The following is a 19,558-nucleotide window of genomic DNA, read 5'->3' on the forward strand; positions in this document are numbered from 1 at the left end:
AAATTAAAGAAATTGTTTTAATTCTGGGAAGCCAGAACAGGGCTAGTATTTTAAAGACCTGAAGCTAATAAATATTAAATTAAATATAAATAGTCGTCTTAAACAAATACATTTTAAAGCAAAAAGTTAAGTTTAGTATGGAAAAAAAAAATAATTTTAATGGCCAATATAATTAAGAATTTTGTTTTTTTGGGTTTTTGTGACCTCATACATTACAAACATACACACATGCATTACTCTCTCTCTCTGTAAGACATAGAGAATTGAGAGAGAATTTGTTTTAAAGCATAAGAGAACATTTTTTTCTCTTTCGAATTCGAATTGAAAGTACAGTCAGACGGGAACACACAAAATGAAAATGTGTATGTGTATGTAGCGGGTCGCTGCGATGTACATATGTTTGTGTGTTCCACACGTATGTACTTACAGCTGCGTTCGTGGAAATAGCACTGAAAGGCAGCAAACGATTTTATTCTGAATTCCCTTTGCTTTGAATACTTTGCTTCGTCTTCTGTGTCCCAAAACAAGCAATGCAGTTACAAATGGCTTTTAGTACCTGCACTGTTTTTTAACAAAACATATAGTTTTCAGTATTTCATATAAACTTATCCATTCTGAAAAACCGCATGACACATTGAACAAAGCATTCATATGAAACCATTTATTTAGAAAGTGGCGGTCATCTGCACTGCTATTAGCATGAACACAGTTGTACATATATGCTTGCTTATGTATCAATGTGTTTGCATTGATGCATATCGGTTTTGTAGAATTCGTCGCATTAACGAATGTAGCTGGCAGTTAAAAATAAGATTTGTATGTTTAAAATAAATTTTGGCCCTAAGAACTGTATAATGTACATATGCATACATACAGTTCTGTATTTTTCCCACACTCCACACACTCCATAGTTTGTATGTTTTACACGCCAGCGTTTATGTACATACCCGTGATCGTATGTTTGTACGAAAGTAACAGGCCAAAAAGTTTTATAAGGCCTTTTCCCTCCACCACGTGTATGTACATATGTATGTATATGATGTTGAGCGCTCTCTCGGCAACGCTAATTCTACCAACAACGACTCTCTTCGCGCTCTCGCTCTCCCGCACACACGCACACCAGCACAGAATTGCGCACACAGTCCAACGCAACACAACGCATACACATTTATCCGCCCGTTTGGATTTGGAAGCACAGTGAGAAGGTAAGGCAGAGACGGCAATTCAATTCAATTCATTCGTTGTTGGTACGAGCGGCGCGCGAACCAACCTCATATATTGTATTTTCCGCATTCGCATTGATACGATACCATACTGTGTGCTGTGTACTGTGTACTGTATAGCATATATACCATACCACACCAACAAAACACAAGCGATACGATACGATACAATAAACTCAGCGTATGCAGCGCTGTTTGTTTATTTTTTACAAGCTAAATACAAACGACAAAACAAATCCGCAAAGCCGCCCGCGTTTCGCGTTTTCCCAACCAAAAAACAAATAAAATCAAACAACAAATAAGCGAAAAAGGCCTAGACAAAAAAAAAAGAAGTACAAAAAACAACGTGCATTGTGAAATTCTTAAATTTTCGAAGTTTTGCCTTGTGCCGTGTTCCTTTTTTTCCTGGTAACGTGCATCATACATTCGCATTTGTGTCCGTACATGCATACATACATGCAATAATCAATACAATACGACGTACAACAAACTGCGTAGAACAGTATTAAGAAAAAGAAAACAGACAAAAAACTGGCTTAAGACTCGACTCCAATTTGCGTTGGTGTGCGTATTACATACATACGTACTTGTGCTAAAACTAAATATATATACTTCAACCATTTAGGACTAAAAGTGAAAGATATAGAACGGAAATCCCAGTATAAAGCCAATCAACGATTGAAACATTCGGACTAGATCCGAAATCTCACAGTTATGGAACACTTTCATCAAATACAGGTAAGCTTGTGTGCAGGTATACGGCGTTTTATTTAAAACACACACGCACGCACACACATACACACATTTATATACACTCATGGCACAACACACATACAATCATGGGCGCGTTTATGTATAGGTTGCCGCGTTTTAATCATTTTCCCGCCAAACGACAATGTATAATTAATAAAAAGCCAGGCATCTATTTATTTATTATTTATTTGGATATTTCGGCACCTGATTGCCTTTTCTCAGCCGCAGTGGAAACTTTTTGTGAATATATATGCTGCATACATACTTACATACGTATGTACATGCATGCGCTTGTACATCCATTGCGTCTCGCTTTTGTTTTTAGTTATTAAGTAAATCGGCATGTTACTAAATGCAAAAAGTGTACGCCTATGTATGTGCAAGTATGCATACAAACAAAAAAGCGACGCTGTACAATCAAAATTGTATTTTGCGTGCGCATCCAAGTCCGCCATTTTTCTTATTAGTTTGTATAAATATACAAATATGTATATTTATACCAAGAATCGTGAATGCCTTGATGTAAACGGTAAACCGCACTGCTTTTCGTTTCTTATGAAATATGCTGCCAAAATGCGATGCACGTTTGTTTGCATGCCTATTGATACATATATACAATGTGCAAAAAATAAGGAGAATATGATGTACATAAAATAAAAATACATACACATATAAAAACCTGTATATGAAAAGACCCAAATCACAGGCTTGCGTAATCCGAAATTGGCTATATTTTTATCAATGTGTGCATAAAATACAAATGAATGTATGTGCAAATACATGGCTATGCAAATATTTATGCGCACATGTATATTTATGTGCTTACATATGTATTCACACGTAAAACGGCTCTCTAATAAACATTTACTATTATTATTATTTTTGGCAGTTGTAGGAAAGTGTATTTAGCTTTTTCACAATTGGCAAGCAGATAGGGTCTATTTTCGGCAAAAAGAATGGGTTCATTCATGTTTTGTAACTGTGGCGCCCTGGTTTTGCACTTTAAGCCCTGGAATCGGAATCGAAATGAAGACAATCCAATCCGATTCACAAAACGGAACCGGTGCTACTCGCTCTGCTTCTTCTTGCCCCAACAATAGTTCCACTTTCTTGCCCGATTCATGTAAAAGCTTTCTATCTATGGGTTAACAGCTGGCGCTATAATTACTATTACTTTGTAAACAAAACAAGCTAGATTATAGACATTGGAAACAAGAGAATTCACTTTGGATAGGATTTAGTATTATAGTGTGTTATTGACATCAATTTATCGGTATCTGTAGATAACGAGTATCTACATATTTATTTACATGGAAAGTAAATAAAAAGGATAACGACCCAGTTCCGACAGATACTTTTAGAATCTATTAATGATGAATGGAGGATTTTAGAATGCTGTTTACGTTTTTTGCCTTGGGCAACAATATTTTTTCACACTTAATACATAATTTAAAGAATCCCAGCTTAGTTTACTAAAGTTAAGTTTACCAGTGTAAAAACTGTTAAATATTTTAACAAATCAGCAAAGTGTAAAGTGAATGTAGAGAAAATCGCTGCATTCGGTATTTAGTAATTTTTTCATTTTTTGAGCAAGCAAGTAATCAACAAAAACATCAGGCACTCATTAAACCGCATTACTCACAACAAAAACGCACAGTTTTCACTTTCGTTAGTATTAAGGACTATCTTAGTGGTTAGTGCGATGCCAGACATCGGGAGTTAAGCCAAATGATTGTAGTGTATTGTTGTAGCCCAATCGACTGGCATCGCACTAATAATGCTAATGAACACCCATCAACCAACTATTGATCAGCAAACAATTCAACACTATCAGCAGCAATTGGCTGCTCAGCAACAACAACAAGTACAACAGCAACAGTTGCAACAACACCAGGTGGTCGTCCAGCAAAATCAGCAGCAGGCGCACCAGAATAGCTCCAATACCACAGCCGGCGTGGGCACCCAACAGCTGTTCACATACAAAATGGCCAGCAGTTTTCCGAATCCGGCCACGACGATGGCCCAAGTGGTGGCCACATCGAACGCAGCCGGCACCACGGGCTATGATTATCGTCTGAATATGGCACAGGCAGCCGCAGCAGCAGCCGTACCCGGCTCCCAGTGGTGGTACTCGGCCGCCAATCAGGGCCAGGTCGATGCCAATACAGCGGCGCAACTGCAGCACCAGCAGCAACAACAGCAGCAGCAACAACAACAGCAGCAGCAACAGCACCAGCAGCAACAACAGATGCAACAGCAGCAGCAGCAACAGAATGTCATCAATTCGGCGGTAAGTTGAATATGCCACTTGCTTCCATTAGCCAGCAGCTAATCCCAATCCCATTCCCGTTCTCGATCTCATTCGATCCAACAGAGCCCCATGATCAGAGGCAAGGCCGATGCCAAGCCCAGAGGCCGAATGACCGCCTACGCATACTTTGTACAAACTTGCAGAGAGGAGCACAAAAAGAAACATCCCGATGAGACGGTGATATTCGCCGAATTCTCGAGGAAGTGCGCCGAACGGTGGAAGGTAAGTAAATGAGTAGATAAGATAACGTAAGGACTCCTTGTTTTAAAGTGGATTGCCATCTATCCCGTTCGTCTAGACAATGGTGGACAAGGAGAAGAAGCGCTTCCACGAAATGGCCGAGAAGGACAAGCAGCGATATGAGGCGGAAATGCAGAACTATGTGCCGCCCAAGGGAGCGGTCGTGGGACGCGGCAAGAAGAGGAAACAGATCAAGGACCCCAATGCTCCAAAACGTTCATTGTGAGTTCGTAGCAAAGTCAATTATCATATTATAAACTATAGTGCATACAAATCAATGTGACTGCAAGAGATAATGAAGCGAATCAGATCAATAATGATGACTTACTATGCTCTACTCTGCCGCTACGCGTTTAGGTCTGCGTTCTTCTGGTTCTGCAATGACGAGAGAAATAAGGTGAAGGCACTTAATCCCGAGTTCGGAGTGGGCGACATCGCCAAAGAGCTGGGACGAAAGTGGTCCGATGTGGATCCCGAGGTCAAGCAGAAGTACGAGTCGATGGCCGAGCGGGACAAGGCTCGATATGAACGCGTAAGTTTTAGATATATATATCTATATATAAATATACCCGATTGACATGTGGACCTTTGGCTTTAATAGGAGATGACCGAGTACAAGACGAGCGGGAAAATAGCCATGTCCGCACCGTCGATGCAGGCGTCGATGCAGGCGCAGGCACAGAAAGCCGCGTTACTTGCCGCCGCTGCCCAGCAGCAGCACCAGCAGCTGGAAGAGCAGCACGACGACGACGACGGCGATGGAGATGATGACGAGAACCAATAGGTTTAGCAGTAAATACTCTTCACTATTTATACACACGATCGTTGTCGCGATGGAGGAAAGAAACATGATAACGTTGGTTGATCTATTATCAGGTTGGCCAATGTGTGTTGAATATAAATTTATATATATAAGGGTGTGCCCGCTGTAGAGGTTTCGCTTTCCGGTAACAGAACTCCGTCACAATATGTTCAGAATCGTCTGGAAAAGCTAATATCGATCGTATTTTTAACAAATAACAACTTAAAAATCATGGTGGAATGGTTATTCTTTTTTTATTTTTTTTTTGTATTCTTTTTAAGCAGCCAAGGAGTGCATAATAGAGCTCTTGTGAATCTCTTTCTTACTTTTTTTTGCATTCATATTTAGCATCTTTTGTATCGGAAATATTTGTGTACCAATGTCCAACTAAAAATCCAACTATCACAGAAATCTCTTGAACTTTCAGTAGAGTTTCATAGTTACCAGAAGAGAGTTGAAACCATTGTTCCTAGTGCATTTCGAAAGAAGAACGAAATCTTGCGGAGATTCTGTGAAATTTGAGGATTTTTTCGAGCGATTTTCATGCCAGCCGTGGGCAAAAAATGTCTGCAGAAGATTTCTGTGATTGGAAAAACCAAAGCATAAATTGTTTTGATTCATTTATTTTCTTCGTGACAGTTTGATGATTACCTGGAAGTGGAATCTCTAAGAAAATCACCTATTATGTATATGTAAATGCATATATATAAATAATATATATTTTTTTTTTTTAACATAAGTAATCAAATTTCCATGAATTATGAAGATAAATCACAAAGAAACCTTTTATAAGTTCTATGTTAAGATGAATACGATTAAGTATGGTTAGATTAAAATGACACTCAACTGTCTGCGAACCTTATTTGTGCTTCAGTGCTAAGTTTCTCCCTAAAGTAATAAGCAGAATTATTTTATAAATTGAAGAAATCCATCATTATGTCATTCGTTCTCAGCAACTATGAAGGTTACCACTACATTTATAAATATTGGTACATATTTCCCATTTATTAAAGTTAGATTCACCATAATGAAACTACAATTAATGCGTTCGAGTTTATATGTTCCCTCCCCACACACGAAACAAACTCAATGAAACGTGATAATGTGAAAAATACTTAACTCAGTGGCGGGTGATATCTGATATCTCGATCTATTTATTTTTGCCGCTCACACACAAAAAAAATGCATTTCATTCAACACACTCTCCACTCATTAACATATTTACCAGTTCAGTTTGCGATTCCTTGGAGATAATTGGGTTTGTCCTCATTTGTAAATACACACATCAACTATATATAATAGCCACGATCATAAGATACGGAAAGTTAGTCTTGGTTGGTTCGGTGCACTTCGGGATGAGGAGCAACCGCAACGCTGTCGTCGGGCATTGCAACACAATTGTTGTTGACTTGGCTGGCCATGTACATACTATTTGAAGTATTATTTAGATGAGACTACGTAGAGATTAACGAGAATCGAGAGCAAATAACGACATAGAAGCCTAATATTAGAGTAGATTTCAGCGGGACTGCAAAGTAATGTAAATTGCGTAGAAACCTTGAGTATAGACTAGTTTTTGAAGACTAGTTTCTCCCAAAAATGTTCCAGGCACAGAAACAGAAACAGAAACAGAAACGGAAACAGAAAGTGCTTATGCAGATGTAAAGGGAGACGTTCCTCCGGCCTTTGATGGATATGGAGATGGAGATCAGCCACCCATTGGCTGCGACGGTTGGAAGCATGTCTTCCTTTAGATCGCCTGAAAAGCTGAGTAGTAGTGGTTAGATTATAACGTGATAGGAGGGGAGCTGAAACTATAATCATGGATGCGTCCGATGGTCAGTTAACCAGGACGCCTCTAGATGTACGCCTAACTTCGCTTTCGCCACGTTATGAGTGCGAGATATGTATATGCATGTAATTATATATATATATATATATATATATATATATAAATATAAATAAACATATACATATATATATTTTTTAGAATGATTTTGATAGAGAATAACTCGCCACCGAGATTATATTCATAGAAGTGTGTCTAGGTTAAACCTTTAAATCCTAATTTTCAACAATTCGACGGTAATCCATACCCTATATTAATAAATTACTATGAAAATTCCAGTTCCCTGTGCGCTTTGTTATAAGAACTAAACTATTATGAAATAAACTTTTAGAAATGAGATTCTTTTTTTTTTTAGATGGAATGATGATGATGATTGATGTGTTCTTCAAAACCATTTGTCTTAAATCTTTAGTTTTTGATTTACGCTTGGTACGTTACAAATCCCAATAATGAACAGCTTTAGCTTTTATATTTGATAGACACAACAACACTCGGTGCGAATCGCGACCGAGTTCCTAAACTTACAATGTGTGAATTACATTAGCAATACTATAGTAGCCACTAAGTATTTGTTTTTTTTTCCTAAGAATTTACACAATACTGTAAAAATAGTTTGAAATAAATTTAATTTAGCTAGATGTACGCTTGTAAAGGCAAATCAGAGAAAATTTCTTATGAGTTGTTTTGCGTACTGCTGTGTGCCAAAATGGTTTTCAGGGGCATATTATATTGCATATTACACATTATTGCCAGTTGGTTAAGATGATTTCGTCCAAAATTGGGTTTTTCAGGGCCACGTTAAGCTTCCTGGTCGAAATGTGGGATTTTTGAAAGAACAGACCTAGTGCTCTGCTGAAATTTAAACTGGAATATCGCACTTCTATCTAGGAAAGAAGAAAGAGCTAGAATCTATATGGTATTTAATCCCCATAGAGTTTTGTTTGGATCAGTCGTAGAAAAGTCGACAATAATCAGTAAATTGCCTAAGCTTATTAATTTGTAAACCTATTTTAAATACAATATCAACAAAACTTATGTTCGTTTGGTTTCGAGCAGTTAGAAATTTTTCCTATTTATTTTTTTTCCTATCTACACATAAGGTGAGTTATTTATGTTTTAAGCTTGCTCGATTCTTCGATGCTTCATTTTGCTCAATTCAAAACTAGAAATACCATTTATATTTCGAATTTTTGAATCCCACTTTGAATCAAAAGATAACTGGCCACACTATAAGATTTCAGATATTAAAATTTGTAAGTATAAACAATAAATGGAGCAAATTTTTAGAGAACTTTTAAATAAAATAGTTATTATTTTTGTTTATTTGCTCACAATTCTAAATATACCGCAGTGTGAACGTCCTATTTGCGTGGATTTAGTAGTTTCTGTCGCCACATTGCGGCCTGGCAACACTGGCAGTTTCCTCAACAGCTGGCTTATCTTATCTGCTTCTGTGGTATTTTTTGGTTACATTTCGGGTATTGCATTGTTAATCTCGGGTTATTGAGTCCAGTGGCCGTGATTTGTGCATCGACCAGTTGGAAGAGAGGGAGCAGTTGATCTGCGAATAGTTCCACGCGCTGGCACCAATTGTTTGCATGCGTTGCACTTAGTCTGGCGATCGGTTGGCGAGGCGAGAAACAACCTGTGGCAGCCAGCGGATGAGAACCTGGATTCGATACGAATCGACACGTTTGGACCGGACAGGATGAGCTGCTTTAGTGCGATGAGTGCCCCGCTGCTGGGCGAGATGGAGCAGACCATTGGCATGCTGGAGCGCGGCACCATCGTCACCAAGTTGTATGGGAAACAGCGTCGTCCGGATCGCCGCCACCTGATGCTCATACGAGAGACCCGACAGCTGCTCTGGGCTACGGTGGCCACCCAAACGCCACGCACCGACTACGAGGGCGCCATACAGCTGCGGGAGATTCGCGAGATACGGGTGGGCAAGCACTCGAAGGAGTTTCGCCTGTTCGCCGACGACTGCCAGCGCTTCGAGTCCAGCAAGTGCTTTGTCATACTGCACGGCAATCACTTCAAGCTGAAGAGCTTCTCGGTGGTGGCTCTGTCGGAGATCGAGGCCGATAATTGGGTGCGGGGCTTACGTTACATGGTTAAGGACACTCTGGGAGCACCATATCCTTTGCAAATTGACCGCTGGCTGCGTCGCGAGTACTACCAAATCGAGAATGTCAACACGCATTCCGCCAAGGCCACGGAACAGTCGCCAGCCCAGGTGACCATCAAGGACTTTAAGCTCTTTTTGGCCGGAGTTAGCTGTAAGATGACCACCGGCAAGTTCATGGAGCACTTCACCGAGGATGTGCGGCGCAAGCACGATCTCAAGTTTGACGATTTCTCGCGGCTATATCAGAAGTTGTTGCTGCCAAACGGATTTGCCAGCGTCTTGTCCGGTTCGGGAGTGGCCAACTTTCCCTATTCGGAGGACCAACAGGTGGTGCGACCGGCGGAGCTGAAGCAGTTCCTGGAGACGGAACAGCGCGATGTTAGCGCCAGTGAGATCAGTAACGCAGCCATTGCGACCTTCATTCGGGACTTTGTTCAGGACGTGGAACGTGACGTCCAAGAGCCGTATCTCACCTTCCCGGAGTTCGTGGACTTTCTGTTCTCCAAGCAAAACGACCTGTGGAACAGCAAGTACGACCAGGTGTTCATGGACATGAACCTGCCGTTGTCCTCCTACTGGATCGCATCGTCGCACAATACCTACCTGACGGGCGATCAGTTCTCCAGCGAATCCTCCTGCGAGGCCTACGCCCGCGCCCTTCGCATGGGCTGCCGCTGCATCGAGCTGGACTGCTGGAATGGGCCCGACAATCTGCCCTACATATTTCACGGCCACACCATTACCTCGAAGATAAAGTTCATGGATGTGATCAAGACGATCAAGGATCATGCGTTCACCAGCTCCGAGTATCCGGTAATATTGTCCATAGAGCAGAACTGCTCCCTGGAGCAGCAGCGGAATATGGCGCAGGTCTTGATCGAAGTAAGTTGACCTAATCGCATCTATTTATAACAACAATTTATATATTCCATGCGAACAGGAGCTCTGCATGATTGCTTTTTGATTCATTCGCTGTAATAATGAGTTCTTTTATGGCTTTCTATGTGGATTGCTTTTGATTGCCTAACTTAATACATAATTGAAATGGGTTATATATTATAAATGTAACAGAGCAATATTTTTAGTTTCTTAAATTACAAGGCGATGATAATTGATACTAGACCAATTAGCACTTCAGCTAGATTCTTTAGAATTAGCTTATTCCTTCTTTGAACTTAATTGGTATTTTAAAACAAGTCAATTGTGCCATCTTACAGGTTTTCGGCGATATGCTGCTTACGCAACCTTGTGATCGAAACGAGCAGCACTTGCCATCGCCATACCAGTTGCGTCGCAAGATAATCCTGAAGCACAAGAAGTTGCCGCAGTTTGACGACATCACGAATGGGATTTCTAGCACGGGTTCACTGGGCCATAGGTCATCGTTGGGTGGAGCTCCAGGGGAGAACGATGGCGAGAATGTGCGCAAGGTGTTCAAGGAGGGGCTGCTCTACTTCAAGGATCCGGTCGATAAGTCCTGGAATCTGTATCAGTTCGTTCTGACACATCAGGAGCTGATCTACTCCTCCGAGATCAACGAGTCGCGCAACGGAAACTCCGAGGATGACGACTTTGGGCTCTCTTCGTCGTGCTCCCTGAACAGCAACATGCAGCAAAAGCAAAAGGATACCTCGGCCAACGATGAGCTGCACTTTGGCGAGAATTGGTTCCATGGCAAACTTGAAGGTGCGTCAATCGGTTGCATATATGTATATTCATTGAATTTCGTTAACAATTTGCATTTTAGGTGGCAGAAAGGAGGCGGATGATCTACTAAAGAAGTATAAACATTTTGGCGATGGTACATTTTTGGTTCGGGAATCGGCCACGTTTGTGGGTGACTATAGTCTTTCGTTCTGGCGACGAAATCGCCCGAATCACTGCCGCATCAAGCTAAAGCATGAAAACGGATCGATCAAGTACTATCTAGTGGAGAATTTTGTGTTCGATTCACTATACTCACTGATCGTTTACTATCGCAAGAATATGCTGCGCAGCTCCGAGTTTTCGATTATACTGAAGGAGCCAGTTCCGCAGCCGAAAAAGCACGAGGATCAGGAGTGGTTCCACCCGAACACCACCAAGGAGCAGGCCGAACAGGGCCTATATCGGCTGGAAATTGGTTCGTTTCTGGTGCGGCCATCGGTGCAGAGCATCAACGCCTTCGTCATTTCGTTCACAATCAATCGAAAGATCAAGCACTGTCGCATTATGCAGGAGGGACGTTTGTACGGCATCGATACGATGAACTTTGAGTCTCTGGTCTCGCTGATCAACTACTATACGCGAAACCCACTCTATCGCAATGTGAAGCTCAGTCATCCGGTGTCGCAGGAGCTGTTGCGTCAGGCGCTAGCAGAGGCGGCCCAGGGTGATCATAGTGGCGGCCACGACGACAACGGTGCCTCCAACTACATGGGCTCCAATCTGGAGGAGAATGTCACCTGTAAGGCGCTCTACAGCTATAAGGCGAACAAGCCAGACGAACTCTCTTTTCCCAAGCACGCCATCATAACGAATGTCCAGCGGGACAACTCGATGTGGTGGATTGGGGATTACGGTGGCATGATCAAGAAGCATCTGCCGGCAAACTACGTAAAGGTGAGATGCATATTTAGATTAATTATATTATATTTGACAAATTCCAATGTCTAGGTTATCGATTCAACCACCGAGGACTACAACTCGCTGAACGAAGAGGGCACGGATGGACGCACCGATTCCATTGAGATTTTCGGTGCGGTTGCCTCGCTCTTTGAGTCCAACGATCCGGGGATTATCTTCAAGCTGCAGATACAAACGCCAACGATGCAGAATCCGTTTGTGATTGGCTTCGACAACCAGGAGACGGCGTACGAGTGGATAAAGGCAATCCAGGAGGCGGCCCTCATCGCCAGTCAGCTGGCATCGCAGAGGCGGAAAAAGGAGCGCACTGCCCGGGTGGCCAAGGAGATGTCCGACCTGATTATCTACTTCCGCAGCGTGCCGTTCCGCGAGCATTCGTGGATATTTCAGGAAATGTCGAGTTTTCCCGAAACGAAGGCCGAAAAGCAGTTCTTCCAGCAGAACACACAACTGTTTCTCTCCTACCATCGCAATCAGATTAGCCGAGTGTACCCGAAGGGTCAGCGCTTGGACTCGTCGAACTTTAACCCAATGCCATTCTGGAATGTTGGATCCCAGATGATCGCACTGAACTATCAGACAGGCGATAAGGCCATGCAGCTGAATCAGGCCAAATTCCGAAATAATGGACAATGTGGCTATATCTTGAAGCCGTCGTTTATGAAATCGGACAGCTTCAATCCGAACAATCCGCTGTGCGATGGCCTAAGCGAAGTTAAAGTTAGCATACGTCTAATAGCCGCACGTCATCTATTCCGGGGCGGCAAATCGAACAATCCGCAGATCGTGGTCGAATTGGTTGGCGCTAGCTTTGATACGGGCGTTAAGTACCGCACCAAAGTCAATGAGAATGGCTTCAATCCGGTGTGGAATGAATCGTGCGAGTTCAACGTGCGCAATCCACAGTTCGCGATCCTTCGCTTCGAAGTGCAGGACGAGGATATGTTCGCCGAGACGCACTTCATCGCCCAGGCGTGCTATCCGCTGACCTGCATTCGCCAGGGCTATCGCAGCGTCATCCTGCGCAATAAGTTCAGCGAGGAGCTGGAACTTTCGTCCCTGCTGATCAACATTAAGATTGCAAATGTCACCGCTCCGTAGGAGGATTGTTGGGTTAGGATCAATATCAATACGCAAACGATGATTCCAAATCGAAGGGGAAAGCTAATTCGAAAAGCAATTTATCAACAACTGTATATAAGAACATTTCATCGAACTATGAACCTGATTCTCCCACTTGTAATAGTCTTAGTATCTGAAACGTATGATTTAGATTTAGATTACTTTCTCTGCACATCAGCAGTTATGGTTAGTTCATACCATACAAATGAGTATTCAAATGGTAACCATGAATTCTGAACTCCTGGAACTGAAATCAAGTTTATGTAATCCCTGCGTTCAAGTCGGTTGTCCTCTATATGTTGTATTTGTGCGTGAGATTGATTCAGGAGAACAGAATATTACAAATAAGTTTTAACTATGCGTCACCTCATTATATGCATAAGCAAACCAGAATGATTTGATTTCGATTTAGGGAACTACTTGGAGCTATTTCCATTTGGTTTCACCAGCAAAAGTTGTACATTAAGTTGATTCCAAAAGTAGAAATGGAAAATATTCATAAACAGCTCAAATGGAATCGATTTTTGATGGGCATTTGATATTCAGTTTCAGGATCAGCTTTTTATAAGTATTACAATCTTCTTAAAGACTTTTAACTGAAGAAAATATCATTTGTGAGCACCCGTTCTTTCAAATATTAGCTGAAAAACTATTTTAGACCTTTCTTTTAGCACAAATACCCAAACAGCATTTCAATCATTTAGCATTTACCTTTTTATTTTCTCTTTTTAAAGCTTAAAGTAATAATACAATTTATAAAAAGGCAAACCTCTTTGATTACATAAGTCTTCCAGTTGTTTAACAATTACGATATACCACATAATTGTGTCTATTGTTGTAGCTAATGTTACAAAAACTACAAGTTTGGAAACAATATTAAAATAAATTGTAATTATTGTGAGGTGTGTGATGCAATTACATCAAAATGAAAGTGCCTAAAAATTCGAAATGATCGAAATTTGAAATGTTTGAATGTTAACTATTGAAGTACACCTGTTGCTAAATAACAAATAATTGAAAAAATTAATATAGCTCAAAGATATCTATTTTTATAAACGCTATGTTCTAAAAACATATCGTGAAATGCAACTTAACTTACCTTCTGCTCTCTACTAAACGAAATCTAAATATCTAAAGCCTAAGTTCAATAGACGTATTATCACTAAATGCATTATATAATTTATATATTTAGATATATATTTAAGAAGTGGAAAAGTGAGCTACCTATGCGAATCATTTAGAATTTGAATCTGAAACTAATTGCATTCCATACGAATGCCCACTGAAACTATCGATAAATATCTAAGCAAATCATTTGTCTTGCACTTGCATTTAATTATTTAACAAACATTCTGCTGTTTCCATTCGCACAATAGTTCTAATTTGGACATTAGCAAATCATGCTTAGTATATGTATATGTACCCAAAATGTATTTCATTTGTACGTTCCGTTTTTTAAGTGATTTGTAACTTGTAACCTTATATATTCAGTAAACAACACAACATACGTATACATTCATAATTATTTAATGCCAAATAAATGTTTATCGGCGTTCGCTGTCTATATATATACAAAGTTGTTTCTATGCTGGATTTCTGAGCCTTGGAATCGCCGCCTCCGAATGAAGTAGCTATACATATACCCTTAAACTCGCGTACAGTTTCACCCCATTCGGAGCACCTGGAGTTTTGGTTTGCAACTCCCGCTCGCAGCGAAATAAGCGACTATCCCTTTCTATTCCATGGTATTTTCGTAGTCAAAACTTTACTTTTATTCTGATATTTATTGGACAAGTGGTGAATGTGAGATATATGATTTACTTGTATCTAAAACTCGCGTCTGTGGTATTTGTCGGGATCGAAATATGATGTGACCACAACGCGGTCGCTGAATTTGCGTCCAGTAAGTGCTTGCTGCGCCTTCTGACAGTCGAGAACCGAGTTGAATTCGACAAAGACCTTGCCGCATCCAGGAACTTCGACGCCCTCGATGGGACGTGGAATTTCCACGCTCCGCACGACACCGTACTTCGTGCACTCCTCCTTGATGTCCTCCAGGATGTCCTCGTACTCCTCCTCGTCCCGCAGTTCATCGGGCGTGACCATGTTGAGCAAGCAAAGTACCTCGGTCGGCGGACCAGAGGTCACCACATTGGACAGGCCCGGCACTTGGAGCATTACGGACTGCGTGGTGTTGGCCGCGTTCTGCGCATTCTTGGCGCCCACACTGGCACGTTGGACAATCAGTTTCTTGTCACCCAGCTGCATTCCATTTAGGCCAGCAATCGACTACGAATTGTATTGGGAATCGAAAGAGAGCGAGAGTTAACATTGTGCTTGTTTGCAATTCTGAAATAGTTTCGTACCTGATCTGTGATGCTAAGATCGACATATTCACAGAAAGCATACCCCTTACTCAACCCAGTAGCAGCATCCTTAACCAGGTTGAAGGCTCGTAGCTTGCCAAACGACAAAAGCAGTTCCTTAACCTGCCGGAGAAGGTAAAAATGTCTATGAGAATTCGAATGGAAACGCTTCAATGCTTAACCAACCTGATCGTCGTTCAGATAGTTTGGTAGACCACCGATGAAGATTTTGTGGGGCGAGTCCGGGACCACTGTAGAAATAACTCCACTGGAAACTGTTGTAGTGGAATGGTGATTTTTAGATTAGACTTTGTGCCTACGAAAACTTGGATATTCGTTACTCACCAACAGCGGGCTTTATTGCCGGCGTATCTGTTATACCCGGCATGGGCTGGTAATCGTGCGGACGCCTAATCTTTAAGCTCTGCCCCTTCAAATTGATGCCATCGAATGCCATGGCCTGGGTGGTTTCGTCAATCGATCGGAACTCGAGGAAAGCAAAGTTTTTGTCCAAGTTAATTTGGCAGGCCAAGACGGGACTGCCGGCCGCCTGGGCGAGCCCAACTAAATGCATCTGTTGGTTGAAGAACTCCATCATTTCCTCCTCGGTGACGCCGAACGGAATGTTGCCAACGTACAGGCGACGCGCCTGTCGGGTAATTGTCGATCCGACCACGGGCACTGCCGTTTGTGGTGTATCCGGCACAACGCTTGCCGGGATCTGTCCGGACGCCTGCATGGCTTTGTACTGCATCGGGGTGATGTGCTCGAATCCCGGCGGCGGTACATCCCAATAAAGCGAGGGCTTGCGCCTCGAGTTCCGGTGATGGCGTCGATCCCTGGAGCGTTCGCGATGGCGGTCCCGAGAGCGGGAACGATGTCGGCGTCTCTCGCGATCACGTTCACGGTCTGCAAAAACGGTATGAATTAAACACGTTGATTCTCGAATCGCGATTTTCGCAAATGTGAGGGGCAGGCCCCCCTCGCCCAGGAAGTGCACACAAATTTGGCCATGTGCATGCATACACACGCATATGTAAGCCATGAACAAGGACACATTTCGGTGTATGTTGTATGGTTAGAAGCATTTATGGTCATAAGAACTCGCCTTCATTGTCGATATGCAAATATTTATCTTCGAACATCATTTTAATACCGAAATGCACTGTATTCCATTAAAAATAGACTCAAAACTCAACGTATGTACGTATGTATGAATGTATGAATAAACGAAACGAAATAAAAAAAAACACAACCGGTCTAGAATGAATGCGAATATTAACAAAAACTAATGCAACACACCTTTTTAACATTTAAAAAAAAAGAAACATGGAACAGGCTGTGTTGCCGCGATAAACAAATTCAGTTGCACATTTTTCACTTTCTTTGCATTTATATATAGTTGTATGTATGTATGCATACATACATATAAATACATAAACATCTATTTATGCACACTTAGACATTAAATTCAGTGCTGCCCTTTACTTCCTCTCTTCATTGAACTCACCATCATAGCCCATTCTTGTTGCTAAATCAAAAAATTATTTTTTTACACGAAAACAATTTTTACTTATTAAAATGCCGATGAAAAATGTGTCCCTCTATTGCGTATATTAACGGAAATATCAAAGAAACGACTTAAAACAGAACACGTGAAAACTGAAAAACAATGGAATGGACCACCGATAGCCGAGGGCTTGCAGTGCGACACTGTCATTTTCAAAGTATCGTTGAACGATTTATCGGCATATCTTTTAATTGTATGGTGTGGAATTACTGCAAAATATTTATATAAATTATTATACATCGAAATCGGAATGGGGAAATACGTTTAAGCGACATCTGACATATACAAATCTGTAACTATTCTATACTCGCTACTTTGTTAATCAAAACTCTGTGACGTCACACTGAATTGTACACCACCTTCTCAAGCATGCTGCATTTGTTTTGTTTTGATTGAGAGAAGAAATACTGGTGTTTTTGTCAGTTAATCGATTATATTATGAGCATTAAGATATATCTACCGCTCAACTATTATTACATCAAAAAGCCAACTAATTTGTACGGGCAAGTGCAGATAAATGAAGATAATGTCGTATCGTATTACGTGCTGGAAGCATCAGATTTGGAGTTCAGTGACAAGGCCATAAATCATGAAAAGGGCAATCTTCGTTTCCTGGGCTCTATTCTCAACGAGGATTTCAATGCGGACCAGAACCAATTTCTTAAGTTCAATATGCGATTGTGCTTCACCTACAATAGCAGTCAGGCGAATATAACACTGGTTTACCTGGGCATTACGCCCGAATATCTGAAGCACATTAAAATGATTCTCTACGACAAGCAAATGGTACGAAATCTGTTCGTATCTGGTGAATCTGGGAAAAGCCGATCCTTGGAATACAATGATCTTGATAGCACCGACTGCGACTTTCTGGAGCTCTCTAGACTGAATCAACCCACTGCTGAGAACCAAAACAAGCCAAACAATAGTGCCAACAGGAGTATACAACATGGCTTAACACTCATTGCCGATTCTCCAATTAAGATATTCGAATATATGGCGGAAAATGTATTTATCAACAGAGTTATGGTTCACTCAACAATTTATAAGCATTTCAAGGAATGGCAGACTGCATGTGATAAAAGGTATTATTATTACTATTATAACTATAACTATTACTTAGTTTCTATCAAGCAGATCTCGACCGGCTAATATAGTACTTGATAGAATACTGGGGATTATATTGATGCTAATACTATTTTCGCTTGCCACACAGCCTGGTGATTTTCTAATACAAATATCTCATGTATGTCCGCCATAAAAATTTGATTTTACATATGTGCCATTAACTTGCTTATCTATTGTAGTACGTCATTGATGAATTGTACGGCCTGTTGAAAGTATTAGAGGGCAGTCCCATTGGCCTCAAGCTAAATATACATTTAAATAATTTCTTTCTCGACTGCTTCAAATATCATATTGAGCTGTGGTCAACGTTTTTGGGTAAGCTTTTGGGTCTACTTAAATGCATGATAAGATTGATAACTTTGTTCCCTTACTACAGATTTCATTGAACCTTTAGTACGACAAGTTTTCTTGGCCATTGGAATGATTGGATGCTTGGGTTTTACATTCCAGATAGCCTTACTAGTGGACTTAATATCCGTTATTGGCTTACATTCACATTGCTTCTATATTTATACCAAAGTGTATGTTTCTGCAACATATATTGGCCGCTTTAAAACATTAATATTATTTTCGTAGCCTCTACAATGTGGAAAGAAGAGGTCTTTCTGTTCTATGGCAAGTGGTTCGAGGCAATCGTTACAACATTTTAAAAGGTAAGTATGTTTTAAGATTTTTGCTGATCTAAGCACTATGTTTTACCAATTCTTATACTTTTCAGGTCGCACTGAGTCCCACAACTATATGAATCGGCAATTATATCTAGCTACCATATTTTTCTCGGCTATTCTGTTTTTGTTACCCACCACCCTTGTATACTATATAGTTTTTGCTGCTGTAAGTTTAATATAAAATCGTTGAATTTCACAATAATACAACTTTCTTTATAGCTGAAGGCGCTCACATTTGCTACTCTAAGTGTCTTTGATTTTTTGCGAAGAAAACTGATGTATCTACCGATTGAAGTCTGTATAAAGCGGTTATTAAGAGGGTGTCATGAAATAGGTAATTGTAAAAAAATAAATAATAATAAAATATAAAATAATATTTATATAATGATTTTTCTATTGACTGGCAGATTGTATTCAAATCAAAGATGTTTCACATCACGAAAGAGCTTTCCTGATGCACAAACAACAGAAAATCAACGTGACAGTGTATAAAATTACAACTTTATAATCCTTGCCATGTATAGAATATATTTAGAAGTAAACATAAGATGTTTCAAAAGTAAATTTACATTTTATTTATTGTAACTTCATTTGTTCATTTGGTTTTTTTTTTTTATTATTATTAATACAAAACAAAATAGAAAATAATAGAAATTGTGGTTTTTGTGTTTCGATAAATTTGTGTTCGTAAGAGAATCTAATTATCGATAACAATTTTCAATCAGTGTACAAGGTGCATAATATTCTAAAACTTATACCAATTATTTTTA

At 40.5% G+C, this 19,558-nt stretch overlaps 4 protein-coding genes across 12 annotated transcripts; 3 read left to right on the forward strand and 1 right to left on the reverse strand.

Moving 5' to 3' along the window:
• The first annotated feature begins 970 nt into the window (after window positions 1–970).
• LOC6617923 (high mobility group protein DSP1) lies at window positions 971–7,836 on the forward strand. Of its 8 annotated transcripts, none has more exons than XM_032726264.1 (7): window positions 971–1,205; window positions 1,849–1,961; window positions 3,790–4,266; window positions 4,351–4,509; window positions 4,586–4,749; window positions 4,885–5,059; window positions 5,129–7,836. In XM_032726264.1, exons 2-7 carry the CDS (start codon window positions 1,938–1,940, stop codon window positions 5,309–5,311), a joined length of 1,182 nt encoding a protein of 393 aa, XP_032582155.1. In that variant the 5' UTR covers window positions 971–1,205; window positions 1,849–1,937; the 3' UTR covers window positions 5,312–7,836. The 8 variants fall into 8 exon arrangements, with proteins under 8 accessions (XP_032582155.1, XP_032582158.1, XP_032582156.1 ...); XM_032726267.1 differs by having other exon boundaries at window positions 3,811–4,266; XM_032726263.1 differs by lacking the exon at window positions 971–1,205 and adding an exon at window positions 1,236–1,787.
• A 780-nt stretch (window positions 7,837–8,616) lies between these two features.
• LOC116801966 (1-phosphatidylinositol 4,5-bisphosphate phosphodiesterase gamma-1) lies at window positions 8,617–14,622 on the forward strand. Its single transcript, XM_032724438.1, has 4 exons — window positions 8,617–10,191; window positions 10,527–10,995; window positions 11,057–11,910; window positions 11,965–14,622. Exons 1-4 carry the CDS (start codon window positions 8,887–8,889, stop codon window positions 13,033–13,035), a joined length of 3,699 nt encoding a protein of 1,232 aa, XP_032580329.1. The 5' UTR covers window positions 8,617–8,886; the 3' UTR covers window positions 13,036–14,622.
• Window positions 14,623–14,804: 182 nt separating this feature from the next.
• LOC6617924 (splicing factor U2AF 50 kDa subunit) lies at window positions 14,805–17,066 on the reverse strand. The gene is made up of 5 exons (XM_002042196.2): window positions 16,933–17,066; window positions 15,768–16,331; window positions 15,609–15,697; window positions 15,423–15,545; window positions 14,805–15,345 (listed from the first exon to the last, which is right to left on the reverse strand). The coding sequence occupies exons 1-5, from the start codon at window positions 16,943–16,945 to the stop codon at window positions 14,884–14,886; spliced, it is 1,251 nt and encodes a 416-aa protein (XP_002042232.1). The 5' UTR covers window positions 16,946–17,066; the 3' UTR covers window positions 14,805–14,883.
• Window positions 17,067–17,236: 170 nt separating this feature from the next.
• LOC6617925 lies at window positions 17,237–19,347 on the forward strand. Of its 2 annotated transcripts, XM_032724439.1 has the most exons (8): window positions 17,245–18,077; window positions 18,130–18,238; window positions 18,300–18,435; window positions 18,497–18,641; window positions 18,697–18,773; window positions 18,839–18,954; window positions 19,008–19,122; window positions 19,196–19,347. In XM_032724439.1, exons 1-8 carry the CDS (start codon window positions 17,431–17,433, stop codon window positions 19,294–19,296), a joined length of 1,446 nt encoding a protein of 481 aa, XP_032580330.1. In that variant the 5' UTR covers window positions 17,245–17,430; the 3' UTR covers window positions 19,297–19,347. The 2 variants fall into 2 exon arrangements, with proteins under 2 accessions (XP_032580331.1, XP_032580330.1); XM_032724440.1 differs by lacking the exons at window positions 18,130–18,238; window positions 18,300–18,435; window positions 18,497–18,641 and having other exon boundaries at window positions 17,237–18,077.
• The last annotated feature ends 211 nt before the right edge of the window (window positions 19,348–19,558 follow it).

Source organism: Drosophila sechellia, chromosome X, assembly GCF_004382195.2.
Source record: "Drosophila sechellia strain sech25 chromosome X, ASM438219v1, whole genome shotgun sequence".
In the NCBI taxonomy this organism is placed as follows: Eukaryota; Metazoa; Arthropoda; class Insecta; order Diptera; family Drosophilidae; genus Drosophila; species Drosophila sechellia.